At 46.7% G+C, this 26,539-nt stretch overlaps 1 protein-coding gene across 9 annotated transcripts in view; it reads right to left on the reverse strand.

The window, feature by feature from the left end:
* Positions 1–429: 429 nt before the first annotated feature.
* The window catches only part of LOC112229679 (protein Jumonji-like), a 96,908-nt gene continuing 70,798 nt past the window's right edge, over positions 430–26,539 (reverse strand). The window contains exons 5-20 of one of the 9 annotated variants that reach the window (XM_042310276.1): positions 25,951–25,974; positions 23,850–24,029; positions 21,234–21,427; positions 16,198–17,413; positions 15,157–15,674; positions 12,428–12,520; positions 12,208–12,326; positions 9,151–9,221; positions 8,671–8,785; positions 5,588–5,876; positions 5,043–5,173; positions 4,617–4,800; positions 4,367–4,474; positions 2,017–3,803; positions 1,945–1,980; positions 430–1,843 (exon numbers count right to left, since the gene is read on the reverse strand). In XM_042310276.1, the coding sequence (XP_042166210.1) occupies positions 3,624–3,803; positions 4,367–4,474; positions 4,617–4,800; positions 5,043–5,173; positions 5,588–5,876; positions 8,671–8,785; positions 9,151–9,221; positions 12,208–12,326; positions 12,428–12,520; positions 15,157–15,674; positions 16,198–17,413; positions 21,234–21,427; positions 23,850–24,029; positions 25,951–25,974 (3,422 nt within the window). In that variant the 3' untranslated portion in view covers positions 430–1,843; positions 1,945–1,980; positions 2,017–3,623. Of the gene's footprint in view, positions 1,844–1,913; positions 3,804–4,366; positions 4,475–4,616; positions 4,801–5,042; positions 5,174–5,587; positions 5,877–8,670; positions 8,786–9,150; positions 9,222–12,207; positions 12,327–12,427; positions 12,521–15,156; positions 15,675–16,197; positions 17,414–21,233; positions 21,428–23,849; positions 24,030–25,950; positions 25,975–26,539 lie in introns of all 9 variants that reach the window. The other 8 variants (XM_042310275.1, XM_024395635.2, XM_042310278.1 and 5 more) reach the window with 8 other exon arrangements.

Below are 26,539 nucleotides of genomic sequence, written 5' to 3' on the forward strand. Positions count from 1 at the left end.
CTCACAGGTGTGGGTGAATAGCAGGTTATTGCAGAGTGAGAGGGGGACTAAGTAGCCTCTCGGTCTGGTGGGGTCTTACAGCGTTGGTTTCATACCTTTTTGTTATGGCATGCCTTTTAGATTTTCCCTTTTTCTATATTATTTGTCACCATTTCAACTTCAATGACCTGGTTGGGCTGGCTTACTAGAGTCGGGACAGAACTCATCCTGGACCCTGGTAAGTATGCAGGTACATTAGACATCGGTCCGCTTACTCTTTAGTTTCATACTGAACGCACACGTTTATATCAAGTTATGGACCAATTAGTCAAGCTTGGACCCCTAGACGTGGAGAGTAGACTTATTCGTAGAATGGTTAGTGAGTTGCGTAACATGACACGTTCAGAACAACAAAGACGGACATACACGTACAAAAGAAAAGACGGTGAATTGTCTGTACGTTTTTATTAAACCTTTAGTACAAACTGCAAATGTAAAAAAAAAAAAACTGGCAATATAACCAACATGAAATCTTTCCAAGTGGAAGGAAAGTTGGAGACGCATCGCTAATAAATTAACTTGCCAGACCGACCGTGAGCAATAGTTTATACTGTAGAAAAAGAAAATGCAAAAAAAAAAAAATTCTGAATAAAATACATTGTAAGGCCATAAAAACTTGACAACCACTTTCTGTGGAAAACACCCAACTTGGTTTTCATTAAATACTCCTAAAACAATTCAGTCTTCTGTAAAGGACAACAACCAACAAACTTGATAATAGGATCACCTTGTCAGCCACCACTGGCAAGCTCAGTGCAACATGAGCTACTACATTGTTGAATTTTCAGTAATGAAAATTTAAAACAATTTTTTTTATTAACATATTTTCCCTTTTCTTTAAAAAAGTAAAGCTAAAAAATAAAAATAAAATAGGGGGCCATTGCTACTCCATATCTTTCTCACTGATGTAAGCAGCACTTAGATGTATACACGTAACCAGAGCAACCCTGTAAGCATCAAACTCACACACATGAAGAAACTGAAACGTAAGGCTTTTTCTTCATCAAGCACTTCCTCCCTTGCTTCCGCTAAAACCTTTAGAGGCATCATTCCTTCCTTCACCCCAGAAAAGGCTCAAGTATTTAAAGACATTTACAGGATTATGTACAAAAGTTTGTTTTTGTGTTGGACTGTCTCCTAAAATCAAACATAATACATCTGAAAAAGGGAAAATGCAAAAGCAAAAAAAACAACATGGATTTCCATATTTCACATTTTACACCCTTTGACTAGTGGTTCTACACGCACATCAGAACGCATACACAATAAAAATATAAAATAATAATAAAATAAGTCATGTTTACTGGTACAGCTGAAACAATAGGACTGGAAGAATGGAATGTTAACATGATTGCACATCTAGAAAAGGAGAGCCTAGAACCCTAACCTAACCCTGTGGGAGAGGAGAGCCTAGAACCCTAACCCTGTGGGAGAGGAGAGCCTAGAACCCTAACCTAACCCTGTGGGAGAAGAGAGCCTAGAACCCTAACCTAACCCTGTGGGAGAAGAGAGCCTAGAACACTAACCTAACCCTGTGGGAGAAGAGAGCCTAGAACCCTAACCCTGTGGGAGAGAAGAGCCTAGAACCCTAACCTAACCCTGTGGGAGTGGAGAGCCTAGAACCCTAACCCTGTGGGAGTGGAGAGCCTAGAACCCTAACCTCACCCTGTGGGAGAAGAGAGCCTAGAACCCTAACCTCACCCTGTGGGAGAAGAGAGCTTAGAACCCTAACCTAACCCTGTGGGAGAAGAGAGCCTAGAACCCTAACCTAACCCTGTGGGAGAAGAGAGCCTAGAACCCTAACCTAACCCTGTGGGAGAAACCCTAACCTCACCCTGTGGGAGAAGAGAGCCTAGAACCCTAACCCCTAGAACCCTGTGGGAGAAGAGAGCCTAGAACCCTAACCTAACCCTGTGGGAGAAGAGAGCCTAGAACCCTAACCTAACCCTGTGGGAGAAGAGAGCCTAGAACCCTAACCCTGTGGGACATGAAAACCTTGAACCTCATCCCTGTGGGAGAGGAGAGTAGTAGTTAGCCAGCACCTCACCTTTCTTTTGTATTGTTATACAGTAATAATAACCAACAGCACCAAAAACGATGGATCTCCTTGCTGAGTATTAGGCACAGTTTTCACTCGCTAGCGAAGGAGGCCTCCCTTCTACTACGGGCACAGAGACCAACGGCACTCAGGTCTGCATTTCTGACGTACAGCCACGGCACCTAGGTCTGTGTTTCTGACATACGGCACACCAGGCTGTATTTCTGACATACAGCCACGGCACCTAGGTCTGTGTTTCTGACATACAGCCACGGCACCTAGGTCTGTGTTTCTGACATACAGCCACGGCACCTAGGTCTGTGTTTCTGACATACAGCCACGGCACCTAGGTCTGTGTTTCTGACATACAGCCACGGCACCTAGGTCTGTGTTTCTGACATACAGCCACGGCACCTAGGTCTGTGTTTCTGACATACAGCCACGGCACCTAGGTCTGTATTTCTGACATACAGCCACGGCACCTAGGTCTGTGTTTCTGACATACAGCCACGGCACCTAGGTCTGTGTTTCTGACATACAGCCACGGCACCTAGGTCTGTGTTTCTGACATACAGCCACGGCACCTAGGTCTGTGTTTCTGACATACAGCCACGGCACCTAGGTCTGTGTTTCTGACATACAGCCACGGCACCTAGGTCTGTGTTTCTGACATACAGCACACCAGGCTGTATTTCTGACATACAGCCACGGCACCTAGGTCTGTGTTTCTGACATACGGCACACCAGGCTGTATTTCTGACATACATCCACGGCACCTAGGTCTGTGTTTCTGACATACATCCACGGCACCTAGGTCTGTGTTTCTGACATACGGCACACCAGGCTGTATTTCTGACATACAGCCATGGCACCGCTAGTTCCACAGCCACCAAGGAACAAAACAACAAAATAAACACAGAAGACTAAAATCAAAGCTAAAAGCCAAAATAAAAACAAGCAAGCCAAAACATCTGCCTTTCAAGTTTTACCTGGCGTGGGTTAGGGAGCAACAGACCCTGAACAACAGAGCTGCTGCAGGTGAAAAAGGAGAATATAAACAATTCATCTTCAAAAACTAAAGACGAGAGCAAACTTTGGGTTCTACTTTCAATAAAAATGAAAAAAGGAGCACCTTCTCCGTTCGTCCCTTTGTTCACAGTTGACAGGTGGCGATGGGTGTGACTGCAGTGTGGGTAGGGAAGACCAATCTGACCCTATCCTCAAAAAGTGTAGAGGGGGGCAGTGCAAGGGGCACAACATTTACCGGTGAACTTTTCAATTAATGCTAAGGATGACATCAACTAACCCCCCCCCGCCAAAAAAAAATAAACTGAAAAATTGTTTTTTCTGTGCTAGTGCAAAAAAATACAGTTTGCTTTCACAAGTTTGCCATACTAATTGGGGGGGGGGGTTGTTTGTCATGGTAAGGGGCATAGGTAGGGGAGATTTGGGGCATTAAAAGCTGGAAATATTTTTTCTTTCTTTAAAAAGGACAACAGTGATTGGCCAAACTAAGATGGAGGGGCAGTGGGGGGTGTTAACGTCCTTAGGAGACGGCTGCGGGAGACAGGTGGGAGGAGAGGCGGGACAGGGACACTTCCACGGTGGCTCTCTTCCGGGGACCGCGTTTGGGTGGTGGTTTAAAGGGGCTCGCACCATTACATTTCTCAGTCGTCTTCCCCAGGGCCTTGCCGCACACCTGCTTCACCAAGCTGTTGATCTGCTCCTGCAAGGGGGTGAAGCATGGGGGCGCACAGCCAGGGTAGGGAGGAATCAGAGAGAAAGCATATGTGTTATATGCATGTTACGCCACTCTACTGTTGAAGGTTCTGAGCAATTCTACTCAGATAATACCGGGCCATCCCAGCAAACTAAAATCGGTTCTGTGATTGTTCCCAGAACATTTATTAGGTTGCCCAAAAGTGCTAACACAAAACATGCCAAGGATATTTAATTTAAAACATTAAAAAATAAATATATATTTTAATGTTTTTGGGACGTTATCATCCTAATGTTAGATAAAACCCTAACTAGCTTAGGGCTCTATTCAATCCGTATCGCGGAAGTTCAGCGTTAAAGCCCAATTTAAACTTAAAAAGGCAATTTTCCCAACGTGGTGGAGACTACGTTCACGGTAAATGTTGCATGTGACAGCTCAATCGGAAAATGTACTTCACATGTCCATCGCGCAATCTGTAACGCTTCGGCAATAGATTGAAAAGCGCAGTTAAATGGGAATGTTAGCTAATGTCCTGGGAATGTTCCCGGTTTTCTGGGAAGGCATCTTACCTCATCATAACGATACATCATCTTGAGGCCTCTGCAGGACTTGTGATTCTCCACGTATCTCAGAGCACACTCCAGACAGAAGACCACGTTCTCATTCTCCTGGACCACCTGGTGTAGACAACACAACACATATTTTCATGGAGTGGTCAACTCCATTCATCCTCACCCAGCACCAGCGTTAGTTCAACTAATCATAGCACTAGTCTCCGTATCCCAGCCCTAGCACTATTCCCCATGGCACAGCTCTCACCATGGACAGGTAGCAGAGGTGTTGACAGGTCTGGCAGCGTCTCTCTGAGGATTCTAGCGCCAGCCACTTCCTGGGTTTCTTGCGTCCGTCGCCGGGCACCAGGTTGTTGTCGTGTGTTCCGTAGCGGGCGGAAGACAGAAGCCCCGCCTCGTACAGCTCCTGCCGTTGTCTCATCTCTATGTTCCTATTGGAGCAGACAGAGCAACACAACTCAGTGATTCCAAACGCCACAACAGAACTCAACTCGGGGATTAAGCACAGTACAGAAAACAGTCAGTCCTATTTCAATGTCTTTTGGCCTTGATGTAGACACTAAGCCCATCCATTAAAGCATGGAGTGCATTTGGGGTCTTTGATCATACTGCCATGGCGGCTGACGCTAACAGCATCCATGTTTTGATGTGACCGGTTTCCATGGCTACTCACCTGAGGTCTTTGAGAAGAGCGGAGATTGTTGTCAGAAGGTGTCCGTTCTCGCGTTTCGATTCGGCCGTGGCGATCTGGTAGAGTAACTTCTCCATGGAGAAGGGTTTGGCTATGTGCCGGCATTTAAGGTCCTACAGATGGAAGGCAGAGAGACACTGGGTTAACAGAATATTCTGTCAATGTTCTACAGACTTTTGTACCAGCCAGATTAAACTACATTACAGATTACACATGACACTATACTAATCAACAGGAACAAAATTGTGCATAGACTGTACAGCGGGGCTCACCAACCCTGTCCTGGAGAGCTACAATACCCTCATGGAGGTTTCAGCTCCATCCCCAATGAACTAACCTGATTAATCTCATCAACCAGCTAATTATTAGAATCAGGTGTGCTAAATTAGGGTTGGAGCGAAAACCTACAGGACAGAGTAGCTCTCCAGATACAGGGGTGAGCAGCCCTGTTCTAGTGATAGTTGTAGACAATGAGCTATATCTCTAAATGGCCACAAGGAGGCAGCAGACAGCAGCTCCAGCCTTACCTTAGAAGCCTCGTATCCCAGGTTCATCCACTGGGGGGTGGCAAAGTGAACGGTTTCGGACACACTGTAGCCACAGCAGACCTTGGACACAAAGGTCCCAGGGAAACAGACCACAAACTGACCACTCTGCTGGACGGTGCGGTGGACCTTGATACCCTCTTGACAAAGCACCTCCGGAGAGATCATGATGTTCTTCTCCAGCATCTCCAGCCCAGGGGTCCCGTTGGCCTGCAGCAGTGTGTGAACCACCTTGTCAAGCTTCACCTTCTCTTCAGCAGGAACAGAATACCTGGCAGGGCGAGAGGGGACCACTCAGGCTCATCCAACTGTGTGTGTGTGTGTGTGTGTGTGTGTGTGTGTGTGTGTGTGGTATGCAGGACATCAACTGTGCAGTGTAACCCCTCAGCTTTGAACAGTCAGAGGAAGGTCTGTGCTTATGCACTGCCTCAAGAGGTGCGACAGAGAAGGTTGACAGAGTGAATGACAGCCTGAGAGGCCCCTTTCCTGTGGGGAATCACAGCCTGTACGGATCATGGCCTGTAAGGTAGAGTGGTCAGTCCGTCTGTGGTTTCATCTGTCAAATGGAGGATCTTGATTGCATTATAGAATGAGATCTTTTTCACAGACTCACTGGACAACTAAGTCCTCTGGGAATAGTGTAACAGGCTTACGCTTGTTCTAGAGCATCCCAAACCAGCACTTCCTGTAACTCTGGCACGTGTAGACAGGCTGTCTGGCCGATTCCTGTAACTCTAGGACAGTGTTTCCCAAACTAGGGGATGCGAGGGGGCAGCTTTAAACTTACTCTTGAAAGTTATAAATCGTAGAAGGCGCCAGGTGCACTTCCAAAATTGGGTAGTTCATCATCAGTTCCTCTTGTGTTCGTCATTGCACACACTACATGACTAAACGTATATGTGGACACCTGCTTGTCGAATTCCAAAATCATGGGCATTAATACGGAGTTGGTCCCCGCCCATGCTATAACAGCTTCCATTCTGGGATTTGCTTCCATTCAGCCACAAGAGTGTTAGTGAGGTCGGGCACTGATGTTGGGTGATTAGGCCTGGCTTGTAGCCGGCGTTCCAATTCATCCCAAAGGTGTCCGATGGGGTTGATGACTGGCTTGCTCAGAGCCCTGACAAGTTCTTCCACACTGATCTCAACAAAGCATTTCTGAATGGACCTGAAACAAGGGCCTTCACCCAAACTGTTGCCACGAGCAACAGAATTGTCTAGAATGTCATTGTATGCTGTAGCGTTAAGATTTCCCTTCACTGGAACGAAGGGGCCTAGCCCAAACCATGAAAAACAGCTCCATACCATTATTCCTCCTCCACCAAACTTTACAGTTGGCACTATGCATTCGGGGCAGGTAGCGTTCTCCTTGCATCCGCCAATCCAAGATTCTTCGTTGGACTCTCAGATGGTGGACCGTGATTCATCACTCCAGAGAACGTGTTTCCACTGCTCCAGAGTCCAATGGCGGCGAGCTTTACGCCACTCCAGCAGTATTGTGCATGGTGTGCGGCTGCTTGGCCATGGAAACCCATTTTATGAAGCTCCCGACAAAACGTTATGGTGTTGAGGTTGCTTCCAGAGGCAGTTTGGAGTGTTGCAACTGACAGACAGACCATTTTTACACACTACAGCACTCGACGGCCCCGTTCTGTGAGCTTGTGTGGCCTACCACTTTGCGGCCGAGCGGTTGTTGCTCCTAGACGTTTCCACTTCACAATAACACTTACAGTTGACTGAGGCAGCTCTAGCAGGGCAGAAATTGGACAAACTGACTCATTGTAAAGGTGGCACCCAGGCTGTACCACAACCAGCCGTGATTGGGAGTCCCATAGGGCGGCACGCAATTGGCCCAGGGCCGTCCAGGTTTGGCCAGTGTAGGCCGTCATTGTAAATAAGAATTTGTTCTTAACTGACTTGCCTAGTTAAAATAAGGTTCAATAAATACAATGACAGTGCCCCTTTGAACGTCACTGAGCTCTTCAGTAAGACCATTCTACTGCCAATGTTTGTATATGAGACTGCATGGCCGTGTGCTCGATTTTATACACCTGTCAGCAACGGGTGTGGCTGAAATAGCCAAATCCACTAATTTCAAGAGGTGTCCACATACTTTAGTATATATTTTGTACCTTTATCAAGCTATTTATAACTTAAGAAATGTCCAGATCACCTGGCCCATGATCAGCTAACTTTTTTTTTTTACTTAGATGTTGTAGCACATAGATACTGTTGTAATTTTTTGGTTACTCAAATATCACAAGAATACACATTAAACATGGCATTAGACAGAATTGGAAGAAAATTTGCTTTAAAACTACAACATTTTCTTTGCACCCCATGACAAAATGTGTAGAATTGCAGGAAATATGCTTTAAACCGGAAATTCTCTCCACCAACAAGAGGGGTGTGAACAGTTTGTCTCATGAGCAGTTCTTGTGCCCTTAGAAATAAACATGGCGTGTGCTGGACGGGGGGTCCCCGAGTGAAAATGTTTGGGAACCCCTGGCCTAATACATGCAGACACACCATGAAAAGATGAAGGGAACATTCATACTTCAAGAGAGCAGGCGGTCAATGATGTTGATTATGACTTGCCTTCATCTCAGGAACCTCCTAGCACATTGCTACTCACCTGTGTCACCACCAATGAGCAGGTAGAACACATGGGGAGGGAGGGGGTTGGGCTGCTGGATGTCTACAGCCAATGCCCTTTCTCAACCCCTTCATTACCATTACATTCAAGTTGGGCTAATGCAAAGAGAATAAACATTGCCTTCATAACAGGTCAAATACACAACACACTAATGTCTGTGGCTTTGCTGCCACCCAGTCATTTCTGGGTGGCTTTAAAGAGAGCCACTTTGGCATAAATACATATTTCCAAAAGACTGGCGTGTGTTCAAGGAGGATGGAATTTGATCAGCTAATTACAAGCCTGATCCGAGATGGGTGCTAATTCCATGTCACCTTAGAAAAACCACATATCTTTGTAATGTCCTTGTACAGTACACATTACCTGTGAGGAGGAAGAGAGGCAGAGGTGGTCATGTTGGGATACTTACCAAATGCAGTCAGCACCAGTGTGTAAGTAATCAATGTATGGAAGGCGGTTTTGGTCTCGAGACCAGCATGAGGTAGAAAAGACCATGCCAATGTTCAGCCAGGGAATGGTCACCCCTACGGAGAGACAGAGGAGTCCGTTTTAAAACAGCAGAGACCACAACAGGCCTCACAATGGGAAGATCTCAGTACTCCTAGCGTCCTCTTTCCTCAGCTCTTTCTCAAAACCCATTGGAGGAAAAGGTCACAAGGGAGGGACCTCTGGCATTCTTATCCAATGGGTTTAGGGAAGGAGATGAGGAGTATGCAACTGAGACCTTCCCATTGTCTACAGGAGAGAGAGGTGCCTCAGGGGGGGGGGTTGTGTGAGAGAGGGGTTGAGGGTTTGTGTGAGAGAGGGGTTGAGGGTTTGTGTGAGAGAGGGGTTGAGGATCAGGGGTGAGGGTTAGAGTGAGGATCAGGGGTTAGGGTAGAAATCTCACCGGGCACGGCTCCAAGATGCCGCAGAATGGATCCAGAATTATTTGGGAGGACAGTGAGGTTCCATCCATGTCTGAAACGGAGAGTGAACAGTCACTGTCAGGGTCAGATGGAGTACACAAACAGTCACTGTCAGGGTCAGATGGAGTACACAAACAGTCACTGTCAGGGTCAGATGGAGTACACAAACAGTCACTGTCAGGGTCAGATGGAGTACACAAACAGTCACTGTCAGGGTCAGATGGAGTACACAAACAGTCACTGTCAGGGTCAGATGGAGTACACAAACAGTCACTGTCAGGGTCAGATGGAGTACACAAACAGTCACTGTCAGGGTCAGATGGAGTACACAAACAGTCACTGTCAGGGTCAGATGGAGTACACAAACAGTCACTGTCAGGTTTAGATGGAGTACACAAACAGTCACTGTCAGGTTTAGATGGAGTACACAAACAGTCACTGTCAGGTTTAGATGGAGTACACAAACAGTCACTGTCAGGTTTAGATGGAGTACACAAACAGTCACTGTCAGGGTCAGATGGAGTACACAAACAGTCACTGTCAGGGTCAGATGGAGTACACAAACAGTCACTGTCAGGGTCAGATGGAGTAGTCAGTCACTGTCAGGGTCAGATGGAGTACACAAACAGTCACTGTCAGGTTTAGATGGAGTACACAAACAGTCACTGTCAGGTTTAGATGGAGTACACAAACAGTCACTGTCAGGTTTAGATGGAGTACACAAACAGTCACTGTCAGGTTTAGATGGAGTACACAAACAGTCACTGTCAGGTTTAGATGGAGTACACAAACAGTCACTGTCAGGTTTAGATGGAGTACACAAACAGTCACTGTCAGGGTCAGATGGAGTACACAAACAGTCACTGTCAGGGTCAGATGGAGTACACAAACAGTCACTGTCAGGGTCAGATGGAGTACACAAACAGTCACTGTCAGGGTCAGATGGAGTACACAAACAGTCACTGTCAGGGTCAGATGGAGTACACAAACAGTCACTGTCAGGGTCAGATGGAGTACACAAACAGTCACTGTCAGGGTCAGATGGAGTACACAAACAGTCACTGTCAGGGTCAGATGGAGTACACAAACAGTCACTGTCAGGTTTAGATGGAGTACACAAACAGTCACTGTCAGGTTTAGATGGAGTACACAAACAGTCACTGTCAGGTTTAGATGGAGTACACAAACAGTCACTGTCAGGTTTAGATGGAGTACACAAACAGTCACTGTCAGGTTTAGATGGAGTACACAAACAGTCACTGTCAGGTTTAGATGGAGTACACAAACAGTCACTGTCAGGTTTAGATGGAGTACACAAACAGTCACTGTCAGGTTTAGATGGAGTACACAAACAGTCACTGTCAGGTTTAGATGGAGTACACAAACAGTCACTGTCAGGTTTAGATGGAGTACACAAACAGTCACTGTCAGGTTTAGATGGAGTACACAAACAGTCACTGTCAGGGTCAGATGGAGTACACAAACAGTCACTGTCAGGGTCAGATGGAGTACACAAACAGTCACTGTCAGGGTCAGATGGAGTACACAAACAGTCACTGTCAGGTTTAGATGGAGTACACAAACAGTCACTGTCAGGTTTAGATGGAGTACACAAACAGTCACTGTCAGGTTTAGATGGAGTACACAAACAGTCACTGTCAGGTTTAGATGGAGTACAGTCACTGTCAGGGTCAGATGGAGTACACAAACAGTCACTGTCAGGTTTAGATGGAGTACACAAACAGTCACTGTCAGGTTTAGATGGAGTACACAAACAGTCACTGTCAGGTTTAGATGGAGTACACAAACAGTCACTGTCAGGTTTAGATGGAGTACACAAACAGTCACTGTCAGGGTCAGATGGAGTACACAAACAGTCACTGTCAGGTTTAGATGGAGTACACAAACAGTCACTGTCAGGGTCAGATGGAGTACACAAACAGTCACTGTCAGGTTTAGATGGAGCACACAAACAGTCACTGTCAGGGTCAGATGGAGTACACAAACAGTCACTGTCAGGGTCAGATGGAGTACACAAACAGTCACTGTCAGGGTCAGATGGAGTACACAAACAGTCACTGTCAGGGTCAGATGGAGTACACAAACAGTCACTGTCAGGGTCAGATGGAGTACACAAACAGTCACTGTCAGGTTTAGATGGAGTACACAAACAGTCACTGTCAGGTTTAGATGGAGTACACAAACAGTCACTGTCAGGGTCAGATGGAGTACACAAACAGTCACTGTCAGGGTCAGATGGAGTACACAAACAGTCACTGTCAGGTTTAGATGGAGTACACAAACAGTCACTGTCAGGTTTAGATGGAGTACACAAACAGTCACTGTCAGGGTCAGATGGAGTACACAAACAGTCACTGTCAGGGTCAGATGGAGTACACAAACAGTCACTGTCAGGTTTAGATGGAGTACACAAACAGTCACTGTCAGGTTTAGATGGAGTACACAAACAGTCATTGTCAGGGTCAGATGGAGTACACAAACAGTCACTGTCAGGGTCAGATGGAGTACACAAACAGTCACTGTCAGGGTCAGATGGAGGACAGTCATTCCACAGTGGCCAGTCAAGAGATATTGTTGGTCCCACTTTAAATAACGAGCAGCTTATAAAAGCCTTCATAAACACTCCACAAATGTGTTACAAATGTATAACTGTAGGTCATGCTTTCTAAAGGGTTCACAAATGTGGCATAAACGCCAATGTCAAATACGACATAACCCACTCCTATGGCATAAGCACCAATAAATATCATTAAATTGAGGCTTCACAAAGCATTTATAAATCTGTCATACTGTATCATATTTGACATAGTGGGTTATGAAACATTTGACATTGGTGATTGTCAGTTATGCCAAATTTATGAACCATTTATAAAAGCATGAGATATGGTTATAGATTAACACATTTATGTAGTGCTTATGAAGGCATTATGAAGGCTTTATGAAGCCAAACGTAATATAAAGTGGGACCATATTGGGTATTTCTATGTTTAGTGTGTGATGACATTGGGTCTTCTTACTTAGAAAATGGCTCGGACTTTCCCACAGGGAAGCCACTTCCGTGTGTGTTGGTGTCCACTTTCCCATAATGCACTGCCACATGGCAGTGCCTCTGCTCCACTATCCTCCAGTATTCTTGCTATCAAGGAAGACAAAAAGGAGAAGTGAGCAGTGATCGATAAAATATGCACACACAAAAAAAAAAAGCTCAATTTACAGTCGTAAACATGCCATTCTTACCTCGACCTCAGCAGCACCGGGCTCTTTGTTAAAGCACATGGTCATGGTGTTCCTGGCTATCCTAAAGAAGTTGGTGAGAGATACAGATTTCCCCTGCAACACAAGATTGGCCACATAGTACAACTAGCATCAAACAGAGTCAGGTACCCTGTAAAAGCAAATACCAGCCTATGGACGAGCCTTTAAGAGAAACATATAGCCATACACACAACAGGGCTAAATTATGCAATGAAAAATGAAAGACTGGATGACCCGAGTGTACTGTATGCAAGTCTCTGCAGCTCCGTGTCGAACATTTCTGAGCATGACTAGCTAATATGAACCTTCCCTGGGATGCCTCGGCAGATTGGAGGGGCCATGATGGCGTCAACAAAAACTGCCTGTACTGTCTCTGGGTTACTGTAATTGTACTGATCTCACGTCTTATGGGTCTGCTTGTGTTGGGGAGGGAAACGATTCAAATGGAATCCAGACCAGAACGGCGTTTGAGATGTCATGATCACAGACACACAGCAGGCTAGGGTTAGAAACTATATTACATCACACAACCTCTAACCTGTACCCCCGCACATTTACTCAGTACCGGGCCACCTGTATATAGCCTCGTTATTGTTATGTAATTCTGCTGTGTTACTTTGTATTTTTTTACTTTATTTTACTTAAAAACTATTTATTGAACTGCATTGTTGGTTAAGGGCTTGTAAGTATGAATTTCACTAAGGTTTTTCACTGTAAAATTTCACCTGTTGTATTTGACATGATTTGAGAAGGGCAGCAGGGGGAGAGGAAGCTGTCGTGTGTGTGTGTGTGTGTGTGTGTGTGTGTGTGTGTGTGTGTGTGTGTGTGTGTGTGTGTGTGTGTATACAGTTGAAGTCGGAAGTTTACATACACCTTAGCCAAATACATTTAAACTCAGTTTCACAATTCCTGACATTTAATCCTAAATTCCCTGTTTTAGGTCAGTTAGGATCACCACTTTATTTTAAGAATGTGAAAAGTCAGAATAATAGAATAGAATGATTTATTTAATCTTATATTTCTTTCATCACATTCCCAGAAGGGGTCAGAAGTTTACATACACTCAATTAGTATTTAGTAGCATTGCCTTTAAATTGTTTAACTTGGGTCAAATGTTTCAGGTAGCCTTCCAAAGGTTTCCACAATAAGTTGGGTGAATTTTGGCCCATTCCTCCTGACAGAGCTGGTGTAACTGAGTCAGGTTTGTAGGCCTCCTTGCTCGCACACACTTTTTCAGTTCTGCCTACAAATTACCTATAGGATTGAGGTCAGGGCTTTGTGATGGCAACTCCATATACCTTGACTTTGTTGTCCTTAAGCCATTTTCCCACAACATTGGAAGTATGCTTGGGGTCATTGTCCATTTGGAAGACCCATTTGCGACCAAGCTTTAACTTCTTGACTGATGTTCTGAGATGTTGCTTCAATATATCCACATAATTTTCCTTCCTCATGATGCCATCTATTTGGTGAAGTGCACCAGTCCCTCCTGCAGCAAAGCAACCCCTACAACATGATACTGCCACCCCCATGCTTCACGGTTGGGATGGTGTTCTTCGGCTTGCAAGCCTCCCCCTTTTTCCTCCAAACATAACGATGGTCATTATGGCCAAGCAGTTCTATTTGTTTCATCGGCCCAGAGGACATTTCTCTAAAAAGTATGATCTTTTTGTCCCCATGTGCAGTTGCAAACTGTGGTCTGGCTTTTTCATGGCGGTTTTGGAGCTGAGCGGCCTTTCAGGTTATGTCGATATAGGACTCGTTTTACTGTGGATATAGATACTTTTGTACCTGTTTCCTCCAGCATCTTCACAAGGGCCTTTGCTGTTGTTCTGGGATTGATTTGCACTTTTCGCACCAAAGTACGTTCATCTCTAGGAGACAGAACGCGTCTCCTTCCTGAGCGGTATGACGGCTGCGTGGTCCAATGGTGTTTATACGTGCGTACTATTGTTTGTACAGATGAACGTGGTACCGTCAGGCATTTGGAAAACGCTCCAAGGATGAACCAGACTTGTGGAGGTCTACCATTTTTTTTCTAAGGGCTTGGCTGAATTCTTTTGATTTTCCCATGATGTCAAGCAAAGAGGCACAGAATTTGAAGGTAGGCCTCGAAATACATCCACAGGTACACCTCAAATTGACACAAATGATGTCAATTAGCCTATCAGAAGCTTCTAAAGCCATGACAATTTTATGGAATTTTCCAAGCTGTTTAAAGGGACAGTCAAATTAGTTTATGTAAACTTCTGACCCCCTGGAATTGTGATATAGTGAATTATAAGTGAAATTATCTGTCTGTAAACAATTGTGGGAAAAATGACTTGTGTCATGGACAAAGTAGATGTCCTAACCGACTTGCCAAAACTAGTTTGTTAACAAGAAATTTGTGGAGTGGTGAAAAACAAGTTAATGACTCCAACCTAAGTGTATGTAAACTTCCGACTTCAACTGTATGTGTGTGTAGGCCAAAGTGTGGGCAGGGTTGACACAGAGAGAGGCAGGGCAGGGCAGAGAGATGTGGAGTAGAGAAGCAGAGGCCTGCTGTCTGTGGCTCCATTTCAACCAGCTCAGCACTGACCTACATTCCATCACCTAGAACAACAGAATAAAGCAAGCAGGACTGGAACTAGATGACGTGGGAGGCGTGAGAGGAATGAACAAAAACGCAGTTTTAAAAAGGATGTGCATTGTTGTTTCCTGTGCCTCACCTTGTAAATACACTTATGCTGGTCACTGAGAACACCTTTCTCCATATCCAACTCCTCTTCCTCCTGCTGTGTCTTGTCCCCATTATTCTTTTCCTGAGCGAACAGCCTCCGGCGTCCCACCTTCAGCTGCTGACTGTCCAGCTCCTTCAGCCGGCTGCACAGTTGACCGTTGCTGCGCTGCACCAGACTGCCGGCCAGCCCGTTCTTAGGCTCGTAGCGCGGCAGGGCCAGGTTCCTCTCTGTGTGGCCCTCCAGGGGCCCCCTGAGGCGTTCCAAGCCCTCCTTCTCCTGCAGAACCTCCCTCTCCAGGCGTTGGTGCTCCTCGGGGGACAGAGAGTCATACGACAGCAGGTACTGGAGGTAGGACTCCTGCAGCTTGGCCAGACGATCCTGGGCTGACTTGGGGATCCGCAGCAGATCAGCCAGTTTACTCCACTTCTTCAGGTCCATCACCTGCTGCATGCCGCCCATGTCATTAATCAGCTGGAAGAACCGAGCCAGGTCAACCTCACAGCCACCTGGAGGAAGAGAGGGAGATGGGGTCAGATACAGGGTTAAGCCTAGCCCAAACCCCACAGCCGCCTTGGAAGAGAGGAATGGGTGAGGGTCAATGGCCATGAGTTTAACACTTCTTCGATAATCATAGCATAACATCGGCCGCATTCTTATACAGACTCAAACATTTATTTCAGTCAGATAAACAGCCTCTTTCAGCGTAAAAACACATAAAGCTGCTGAGTGAGAAATCCTAGGTGTCAAGCAACATCCTAGGTTGTGGTTTTACTGCCTCGCAGACATACATCTGAATATTGTTATTGACATCTGCAGTAAAAATACCAGATACCATTGGTGGAAAGCAACAAACATTTTGTTGTATTGTCAATACCTTCGAGACCCAAAGTTTGTTAAAGCGGTTTGTTTTGCAACATTCGTCCAGCCTATATGTGCGTTTGACTGTCAGACCAACCAACAACCAGGGGGATCGGGTTAAGTGTGTGTGTGTGGCTGGTAAAGTAGGGACAGTCTATGAGTTAGACTCACCAATGAGCGGGGGGTCTTCCATGGTGATGCCCTGAGATTTGAGATGCTTCTTGATGCAGGCTAGCCTCTGTACGTTGGGGCCCCAGCGACGGCCCAGCTTGTGGATGCGCTGCACCTGGGTCACAAAGCGCATCTCGTCGTTCAGTTTGCACTCTGGGCGCCAGTCAGCCGGGGGAACCACCCGACACAGTCCGCAGGGCTCCGCCCCCTCCCGCACAGAGTCCAGGTACACCAGGGGGTCCTGGAACGCCCGCTGGGTGGGACAGAACACTGGCGCCTCACCCAACGCCGCCCAGCTCACCCTGCTCCTCTCCGCCCTCTCCCTCTCCCTCTCTCTCTCCCTCTCCTTCTCCCTTTCCCACTCCCTGTCAGGCCGGGGCTCTGCTGGTTTGTGAGGGATATGTCCAGGGTTGTGTCCAGAAGTGTGGCAAGGGGATTCTGAGGTAGTTGAGCGGTTGTGGTTAGGGTTAGAGGCAACCTGCCCCCGCTGCTGTGCTTGTCTGATGAACATCAGCTTGCCGGCTGACGCCCGCTTGGGCCGCTGACGCTCTGGCTCTGGATTGGCTGGTGGTGTGGCGGGAGGAGTCGGGGGAGGGGGTGGGGCTAGCAGGGTCGGGGGAGGGGTGGTTTCCATGACAATGTGTCCGTTGGGGACCAAGGTCTTGTCCTGACATGCTTTCTTACTGCGTGTTTCCAGAGGGCTGGTCTGGTGCTGTTTTGTCTTCTTAGGGTTGGGGTTATTCTCCAGGATGACCAGCTGACCCTGGGAGTCAGCCACCGCCCCGATGGCTGCTACCGCCACCTCCAGCCTCCGCTTGGAGTTCCTCAGCCCCTCACGCCCCTGCCTGCCCACCTCCTGCTTGGCACAGAGGTGACCGTTGAGGCGCACACCGCCCCCGTTAGCCACCTTGTACACCCCATTGGATAATAGCACCTGTTTGCGTGTTTTTGTTTTGCTATTCTGGGCTTTTCCTGAGTTGGAGAGCGGGAGTCGCTGGTGGCGGTGGTGATTGTTGCTATTGGCTCTATGGGAAGCAGCAGTGTTGTGTTTGCGGTGGTTCAGTTTGGTTTTCTTGACCAGTTCTCGTTTTGCTTTGGTGTATGTGACTTGGCCCTTCACAGTTTTGGACGGCAGTCTGAAGTCTTTTGTTTTTTGGGCACCGGCCGTGTGCACGCCTGGCTGGGAGAGCCGTGTGACGCCGTTCACTTTAAAGACCTGAGAGCGAGAGAGAGAACGAGAGAGAGAGAGAGAGAGATCAGAAACATTTGTTCATAAACATTCTGTGTTCTAACACACACTCTCTCTTTCACTCCGGAGCTGTGGCTTCACATTGAAGAAGTAAACTAGTAAGCAAACATTTTAAACTGCTGCTACTCAATGAAGCCTATACATGAGTTGTTGTACTTTTAAATCTGTTATTGTAGACAAACACTCCTCACAGGGCAAGAAAACTAAACAATGTTAGCTTCAACAGCTGAAAAAAGCCATCCCGGCCCAAATAGGAGTGAGGCTTTAATTTTAGAGCCAACTGCTGTATGTAGAGAACACTACATAAAAGAGGTTACGACTTGAAACTCTATCCCAGCACATGAAGACAGTTTTATTTGGTATAGTTTCCTTAAGCTCTTTAATTCGCCTTTAATGCCTCAAATAAAAGTTTTTTACCCTGCAGATCTGAGAACCCCTGCTGAACATGTGAGCTCTGAAATGTAGCTAGCTTAAGTTACATCGGGGGCCTCACTGGCTAAACGCAGCTGGGGGAATGAAGCCAACCAGACCCACCAGCGGAAGAAGCAGAGTTGTCTCCCTCTCTCTGTTCCCTCTGCTTCCCCCTGAACACCTCTGCATTAGGAGTACAATACAGCTACAGCCCTGCTTCTATCAGGTGCAGCCAACACAAAGAGAGGCTATTAAAAGATAAGGGGAGTGAAATGTGACCCCCTTCATAAATCCTGCTCCCCTCAATAGTGGAAAAATACACACAGACAGAGAGAGAGAGCGCACGAGAGAGAGAGAGAGCGAACCCCATCGCCCCGGCAGGCCAGAGTGATGGATGGCAGAGTGGCTAAGCGCAGTGTGACGTCTGCCAGGGTCTCAAAGCAGCACGATGCCAAAGACTCAACAAATACATCAGATTCTCAACTCTAGAGGGATAGAGCTATAACCAAAGACAACATCAGATTCAGAGACTTCTGTCTGCAGCTTGCTTAAGGGTCAAACTCATCCATTTTGCCTTCACGACCAAAAGAATAGAACAGAGAGCCAGTGGGCCAGCTGTGACCAAAACAGATATGCTGACAAAGGCACAGCGGGCTGGGTGGTGGTTGTCTACTTTACTTTCACCACTAGAGGGCTCACTGGCTCTACTCTGCTGCACAACTCTCTCAAGGGTTGGTGTGCATGTGAGCAGCGGCCTTTGCTCTGTAATAGTCTGGTCTGAGACAGAGAGGAGCGAGAGAGAGGAGACGGGCTACATCCCAGCCCTGTGGAGAAGGTGAAGGCCCCTGTAGAAGGCACTGAAAGACTGGTGAGAAAAAAAATAAAGAAAAATCATTACAGGAAACAGACAGAGTAAGCGAGGGAGAGGGAGAAAGAGTGAGGGAACAAGAGAGAACAGAACCACAGCCAACTCTCTGAAGTGGATTTTGGTCCCATGTGAGTGGAAAGAGAGGAGGGGGGAGGCGGGGGATGGCTCAGGATGACATCATGTGTTGCTATAGTCCATCTGCAGGATGGCAGGAAGATTAAACACGGAACATCTGCAGCTCAGCGGCCCATAGGAAGAGGACGGATCTACAGCAAATCAGCTGCTCATAGGAACAGACTGGATCCACTGCAGCTCAGCAGCCCATAGGAACAGACTGGATCCACTGCAGCTCAGCAGCTCATAGGAACAGAGTGGATCCACTGCAGCTCAGCAGCCCATAGGAACAGACTGGATCCACTGCAGCTCAGCAGCCCATAGGAACAGACTGGATCCACTGCAGCTCAGCAGCCCATAGGAACAGACTGGATCCACTGCAGCTCAGCAGCCCATAGGAACAGACTGGATCCACTGCAGCTCAGCAGCCCATAGGAACAGACTGGATCCACTGCAGCTCAGCAGCCCATAGGAACAGACTGGATCCACTGCAGCTCAGCAGCCCATAGGAACAGACTGGATCCACTGCAGCTCAGCAGCTCATAGGAACAGACTGGATCCACTGCAGCTCAGCAGCCCATAGGAACAGACTGGATCCACTGCAGCTCAGCAGCTCATAGGAACAGAGTGGATCCACTGCAGCTCAGCAGCCCATAGGAACAGACTGGATCCACTGCAGCTCAGCAGCCCATACGAACAGAGTGGATCCACTGTAGCTCAGCAGCCCATAGGAACAGACTGGATCCACTGCAGCTCAGCAGCCCATACGAACAGAGTGGATCCACTGTAGCTCAGCAGCCCATAGGAACAGACTGGATCCACTGCAGCTCAGCAGCCCATAGGAACAGACTTGATCCACTGTAGCTCAGCAGCTCATAGGAACAGACTGGATCCACTGTAGCTCAGCAGCTCATAGGAACAGACTGGATCCACTGCAGCTCAGCAGCTCATAGGAACAGACTGGATCCACTGTAGCTCAGCAGCTCATAGGAACAGACTGGATCCACTGCAGCTCAGCGGCCCATAGGAAGGGGACGGATCTACAGCAAATCAGCTGCTCATAGGAACAGACTGGATCCACTGCAGCTCAGCAGCCCATAGGAAGAGATCTAGAGCTCAGCAACCAATTTGAAAAGACCGGATCAGGAAGCGTAACCGTGACTCTTCCAGCGCATAGAGAAACGGACACACTTATCAATTAAAAAAACCCACAAACAATGTAGCACTCAAAAGTACATCAAAACAAGCACATCAATGTGATAGCTGAAAAGATGGTCTTCGAGGTCTGTCTACATGAATAGTCTTCAGCATAATGACTTTTAAAACTGAGACAAAGGTCAACAGGAGACAGGAGCAGCAGCTCAATTTTCCTGACCAAATAACATCCCCCCCAGTTCAGATTTCACAGAATATCATTAGTCTGGCTTGCGCTAACTAAATGCTGTATAAACAGGGCCAATGGGTTCTTGTATGATAATCATTTGAACTATGGCTGATTCCCTTCCACAGACTAGGGATCATGATCGCGTTGCTATCGGCCAGGGGATTGGATATCGCCCTGATGCTGCACTCTCACAGTTAATATCAGAAGACTAAAAATGTGAATGCCTCAAAATGATTGGAGCTCTGTTGACAAGGACGGTGAATCTGCCAGTACAACACATGAGCAAACACACAGGGTGACAGACAGAGAGAGCGAGAGACAGAGAGAGACAGAAAGCAGAGAGAGGGCAGAGGGCTAGAACAAAGGCCAATCACTTCAGCGTAGTTTGTCTTGGCTCTCCCCTACTCATTGAGATTCATTGTTCCTTAATTAGTCAGTTGGCGGCACTTAAAACCGACAGGCCCGGCATCGACATGAGACAGCGTGGCCCGGCTCCGGTGTACCGGCTGTCTGAGGGAGCCGAGCTGCCGGTCATGATGCTGCTCTCTCTGACGAGAGGCAAAGCCCCCAATGCTCCCCTCTGATTAGCTCATGTAACTGTCAGAACCACAATGTGCATTTTAAACTGGGCCAAAGGTACTCTCCCTCCTCTCGTCATCCCCTCCTCCTCTCCTCCTTAGCAGAGCTCCTTCTTGGACAGGAAGGCAGCTTTGACAGCCCAGCTCCAGTAGTAAATATAGTAGCAGACTGCGTCTGTGTAATGATTGTGTTTCAAAGGCAGGAGAGGAAAGGAGCTCAGGGATTTCACACTGAGCATGCTGCTGTTACGTTACTATATTAATAATATGTCACCGTTCATCGTCGTTACACATTACTACTCGTCTAATGATAATGTCTGCTCTCGCCTGGTGGTTACTGAAGCATGCTGGTCAGCTATCTTTATGACCGTTATAGAGAGTTACATATTAGCCGAATTAACCAAGCATACTGTTCAGGTATAGATGCAGTACCTGCTTGCGGGGCTCCTCTGCAGCCCTCCTGTGAGGCAGTCCATTGGTAGTGTGGCCCCTGGCTGTGGCCTCTGGCTGGCTGAGGGCCTGCTCCCTCCGGGCCTCAGCCCTCTCACTGCGCTCCCTCACCTGCACCCACTCCTTCCCTCTGGGCTTGTGGCTGTCCCGGGGCGACTTGCTGTGGCCATTCAACACTGAACAGGAGAGAAAAGATGATCTTAGATCAGTTTAGAAGGTTGAACACTGGACCAAAAGTAGAGAAAAGATGATCTCAGATCTGTGTAGAAGGATGCTGCAGTGTTACAGTCTGAACTTCAGTCTGAATGGATTAAACATATTTTTTTCTTACCCATCTACACACAATACCCCATAATGACAAAGTGAAAACGTGTTTTTAATGGCCAGCCAATCAGAATTAGTTTTTACCCCAAAAAAGGGCTTTATTACAGACATAAATACACCCCCCATTGTGTTGTGACAAAACTGCACATTTTAGGGTGGCCTTTTACTGTCCCCAGCACAAGGTACATCTGTGTAATGAGCCGCTGGTTTAATCAGCTTCTTGATATGTCACACCTGTCAGGTGGATGGATTATCTTGACAAGTTATAAAATGCTCACTAACAGGGATGTTAACATTTGTGTACACCATTTGAGAAAAATAAGCTTTTTGTGCCTATGAAACATTAAATCGGATCTTTAATTTCAGCTCATGAAACATGAGACCAACATTTTACATGTTGCATTTATATTTTTGTTCGGTATACAAGTACACCCCAATCAATCTCCTTAATGCAGGGTGTCAAGCAGAAACGCATTTTTACAATCTTTGGTATGACTCGGCCAAGGATCGAACGCCCAATCTTCCAATCTCGGGCCAGACAGTCTAAATAACAAGGCCACTGAGTTTGTAGAGAGATGAGGTAGTTATTGCACACAGAGTGAGTCGATGCAACTTAAGTCACTTGTTAATAAGCACATTTCTACTCCTGAACTTATTTAGGCTTGCCATAACAAAGGGGTTGAATACTTATTGACTGAAAACATTTCCGCTTTTCATTTGTAAAAAAAAAAAATGAAAAACATAATTCCACTTTGACATTATGGTGTACTGTGTATAGTCCAGTGACCCCCCCCCCAAAACATCTCATTTTAATCCATTTTAAGTTCAGGCTGGAACACAAAAGTCAAAGGGTGTGAGTTGTTTTCTGAAAGCACTGTATATTAAAACCTCAACAAGAATTTATAATGTCAATGAAATATTTTCTCCAGTCTTGTACAGTCACTTGTGGGGAACATTATGTTGGTCAAGCACCAGACTACAGCCCTGCTAACCTCAGACTAGTGCAGAAACACTGATATTAACTGTCTGAACCATTCAATTAACACATATTCAATAGTTCTCGCTACATATTTTACGAGGTTCACTTTATTTTTACAGTGTTTAAATATCAACCCGGCGCTGAACCCGGCGCCCCCCCCCCGCCACTCCATCTGCCAAAGTCCCTTTGAAAAGCTACCACAAAACGCAACTCAATAAAAGGTGTTTAATCTAGAAATGTAAACATGGCTGGGGTTAGTGAGGTGCAGGGTAATGAAAGCAGAGCTCTGTGGTTTCTCGCTCTTTCTTTCTCTGTGCCTTGCAGCTCATATAAACTACTGGAGTCCTGCCCATGCTGCATTTTAAAGTGTCACATCTGACACACGGCCTTATAGTGTACTGTGCTGGCCAGGTCTAACAGTGTACTGGGAGACGGGCTTCTACGGTACTTACGGCCCAGGCCTAACACTGTACTGAGAGCGAGTGTGCTGCCATAGGACAGGCTAATTTGGTAAATATTGCTTTGGCCACTCTACTATGTCAAAGTGCTCACTTTCTAAACCCCTGTCTGCAAGTCTAGAGGAGGAACTGAAACACTGGCCTTGTTTCCATGGGGATTGCCTGGCCTGGAGGATATGTTGTCACAGGGAGGAGGACTACAGCGTCTGGGACACAGCGAGCAACACCAAGCATATGCCACTGATAACATGTAGATCGTTCTTGTGTGGCTTTGCCTGCTTGTAGCTTTCACCACCACTGGCACATTGTTCTGTTTTAACGTGACGTGTTTCCTTTAGACAAGCGCCCCTCAGAGTCACACACAACTTTCCCTCGAGAGATTTTCCAACTTTCCTGTTAAGCTGTCCATCTCTCCACGTCTAGGCAGCGTACAGTGTGTGCATGAAAGAGGCGGGGCTGTGGGGTGTGCGCTCCTTGTTTTCCGTCCCTGTTCCCCTCCTCCCTGGCTAGCTGTGAGCTGAATGCATAAACACCTTGTTACCTCTCTTCCCTCCTAGTGTTAATTGGAGTGGAAAGATGGAATGCTCCCTCAGAGAGGGAGAGAGAGTGTGGAGACTAACTCAGACATGCTCGGCTGCAGACAGCTCTACACATGTGGGTCTCTTGTACGTATTAGGTCCATTCCACCCGTTCCACTTCGGCCCTCAACCGTGATTGGTGAGTGTTAAATATCAGTGTTGTGATTGGTCAGGGCAGTTCGGGGTTAGGTTGTTGAAAAGGAGAGAGATGACAGTTTCTTACTGTTGGGGTTAGGTAGGTAAGAGGACGTTGTCGTACCGTGGCCGTTGACGGCATGTTTCCCTGGGGGTTTGCCCTTCCTGGGCGTGGACTGACAGGAAGTAGACGCCACGCTGATGTCTGGCTTCACATCCTCGTATTCCTCTTCATCGTCATCCAGCTCATCTTCATCCTGAGAGCTCCCAAAGTACGCCATGTTACTGGGCAACGCTGACAAACCTGGGGGGGGCAGAGAGAGAGAGAGAGAGAGAAGAAACAGAGCGGGTTAAAACCAATGAGAACCTACCGAGCAGTTATGTGTTGAGAGGAGAGAGAGAGCTACTGCAGTCGTCTTTGAGTGCACCATGCAATACTGTAAAATCACAGCATCCCAGAAAATGTCATAAAAGCAAAACTGGTGATTTTAAATCTCATGGTGTCTAAAACTAACTAACTCCGATGCTTCCCACAGTTGTGTCAAATTGGCTTGATGTCCTTTGGGTGGTGGGCCATTCTTGATACACACAGGAAACTGTTGAGTGAAAATCTCAGCAGCATTGCAGTTCTTGACACCAAACGGTGCGCCTGGCACCTACTACCATACCCTGTTCAAAGGCACTTCAATCTTTTGTCTTGCCCATTCACCCTCTGAATGGCACACACACACAACCCATGTCTCAAATCTTAACCATCCTTCTTTAACCGGTCTCCTCCCCTTCATCTCTTCATCTTTAACCCGTCTCCTCCCCTTCATCTTTAACCCGTCTCATCCCCTTCATCTTTAACCCGTCTCCTCCCCTTCATCTTTAACCCGTCTCCTCCCCTTCATCTTTAACCCGTCTCCTCCCCTTCATCTTTAACCCGTCTCCTCCCCTTCATCTTTAACCCGTCTCCTCCCCTTCATCTTTAACCCGTCTCCTCCCCTTCATCTTTAACCCGTCTCCTCCCCTTCATCTTTAACCCGTCTCCTCCCCTTCATCTTTAACCCGTCTCCTCCCCTTCATCTTTAACCCGTCTCCTCCCCTTCATCTTTAACCCGTCTCCTCCCCTTCATCTTTAACCCGTCTCCTCCCCTTCATCTTTAACCCGTCTCCTCCCCTTCATCTTTAACCCGTCTCCTCCCCTTCATCTTTAACCCGTCTCCTCCCCTTCATCTTTAACCCGTCTCCTCCCCTTCATCTTTAACCCGTCTCCTCCCCTTCATCTTTAACCCGTCTCCTCCCCTTCATCTTTAACCCGTCTCCTCCCCTTCATCTTTAACCCGTCTCCTCCCCTTCATCTTTAACCTGTCTCCTCCCCTTCATCTTTAACCTGTCTCCTCCCCATTCATCTTTAACCTGTCTCCTCCCCTTCATCTTTAACCTGGTCTCCTCCCCTTCATCTTTAACCGGGTCTCCTCCCCTTCATATTTAACTGGTCTCCTCCCCTTCATCTTTAACCTGTCTCCTCCCCTTCATCTACACTGATTGAAGTGGATTTAACAAGTGACATCAATAAGGAATCATAGCTTTGACCTGTTCAGTCTATGTCATGGAGAGATATTAATGCTTTGTAAACTCAATGTATATCTCTATTATGCGTGGGACTAGTTTGTAACAGATCTCCTCAATTAAAATCACTTGGAGCTGATTTGCTGGTGTTTTAGAGTCTTTCATGTCTAACAAAAAACGTTGCTCAGAAAACATCTAAATAAAAATCACCCGTGGGCTGAATTTAGCCCATGGGCCACCAGTTTGGGAACCCTGCCCTAAAGTAAATCGAGCAAGCTGTTCCATGGCCAGCTGACGGAGGTCACCATCCATTGTGTTAGGATGGAAACACTGGGTAGGACGAGAGTCTGGTCTCTTGTGGCCATTAGAGACAGCAGAGGGAAAAGAAAGCGATGGTTTGTCTGCATCACCTCATTCTCCATTGTTATCATGACTAGTTTAATGACATTGTGGTTTATCGGTTTAAAGCGTTGTAATGGTCACAAATGAGCCTCGACTAGGCCTAATGGTGTGAATCATTACATTGTATTACATTCCATTTTCATCTCATGTATCACAGGTTTATGTTGTAGTGTATTCATGTAAAAGTGGGAAATGCATCATAGTGTTTCATTAACATTTACTGTCTAGATCATGAGTACTTTAAAAAGAAATGCATAAACGTAACCAACCTTCATTTGGCCAGGAGGAGTAACCTGAAATGAGATATGGTGAAGCTAGAATTAGTCAGACATCAAACCAAAAAGTCATTATCAAATTAAAATGTATACCAAATCTATACAATCAATATCCTTATATAACCTGGTTGTAGTGTAGTGCAGCAAAGTGAGCTTTAAGCTAAGCATCATTAACCAGCGACTCGTTTTGAATTAAGCATCCTGCTGTATGGCAGACAACAGGGGAGCCAATGGGGTTAGGGTTACTTTGAATGCAGTAATGAATGACAGTGATATCGGAGCCTTCGGAATCACATGCACATCACATCAGAATACAGTTCGTAAGCCTACACAACAGTCAGTACCCACAATACAGCTTCGTCACGACAACGTGATACTTTAATGATACTTTGAATAGCTCTCTATGTAGACAGAGCCGAGACGCCAGTCCATTGTTATTAGGGTTACGGGTCATTCAATAAGGTTTAGGAGTAGAGCACAATGTGTAACGTGAGAAGAAGCCACGTCTGGACTAGGTTTGAGGTGCTGGAATCAGTCTAGCTAAGACCTGTAGAGGACTGGGCTAGCTGGGTTCTGTATACAC

The sequence above is a fragment of the Oncorhynchus tshawytscha genome, linkage group LG31 (assembly GCF_018296145.1).
Source record: "Oncorhynchus tshawytscha isolate Ot180627B linkage group LG31, Otsh_v2.0, whole genome shotgun sequence".
Taxonomy (NCBI): domain Eukaryota; kingdom Metazoa; phylum Chordata; class Actinopteri; order Salmoniformes; family Salmonidae; genus Oncorhynchus; species Oncorhynchus tshawytscha.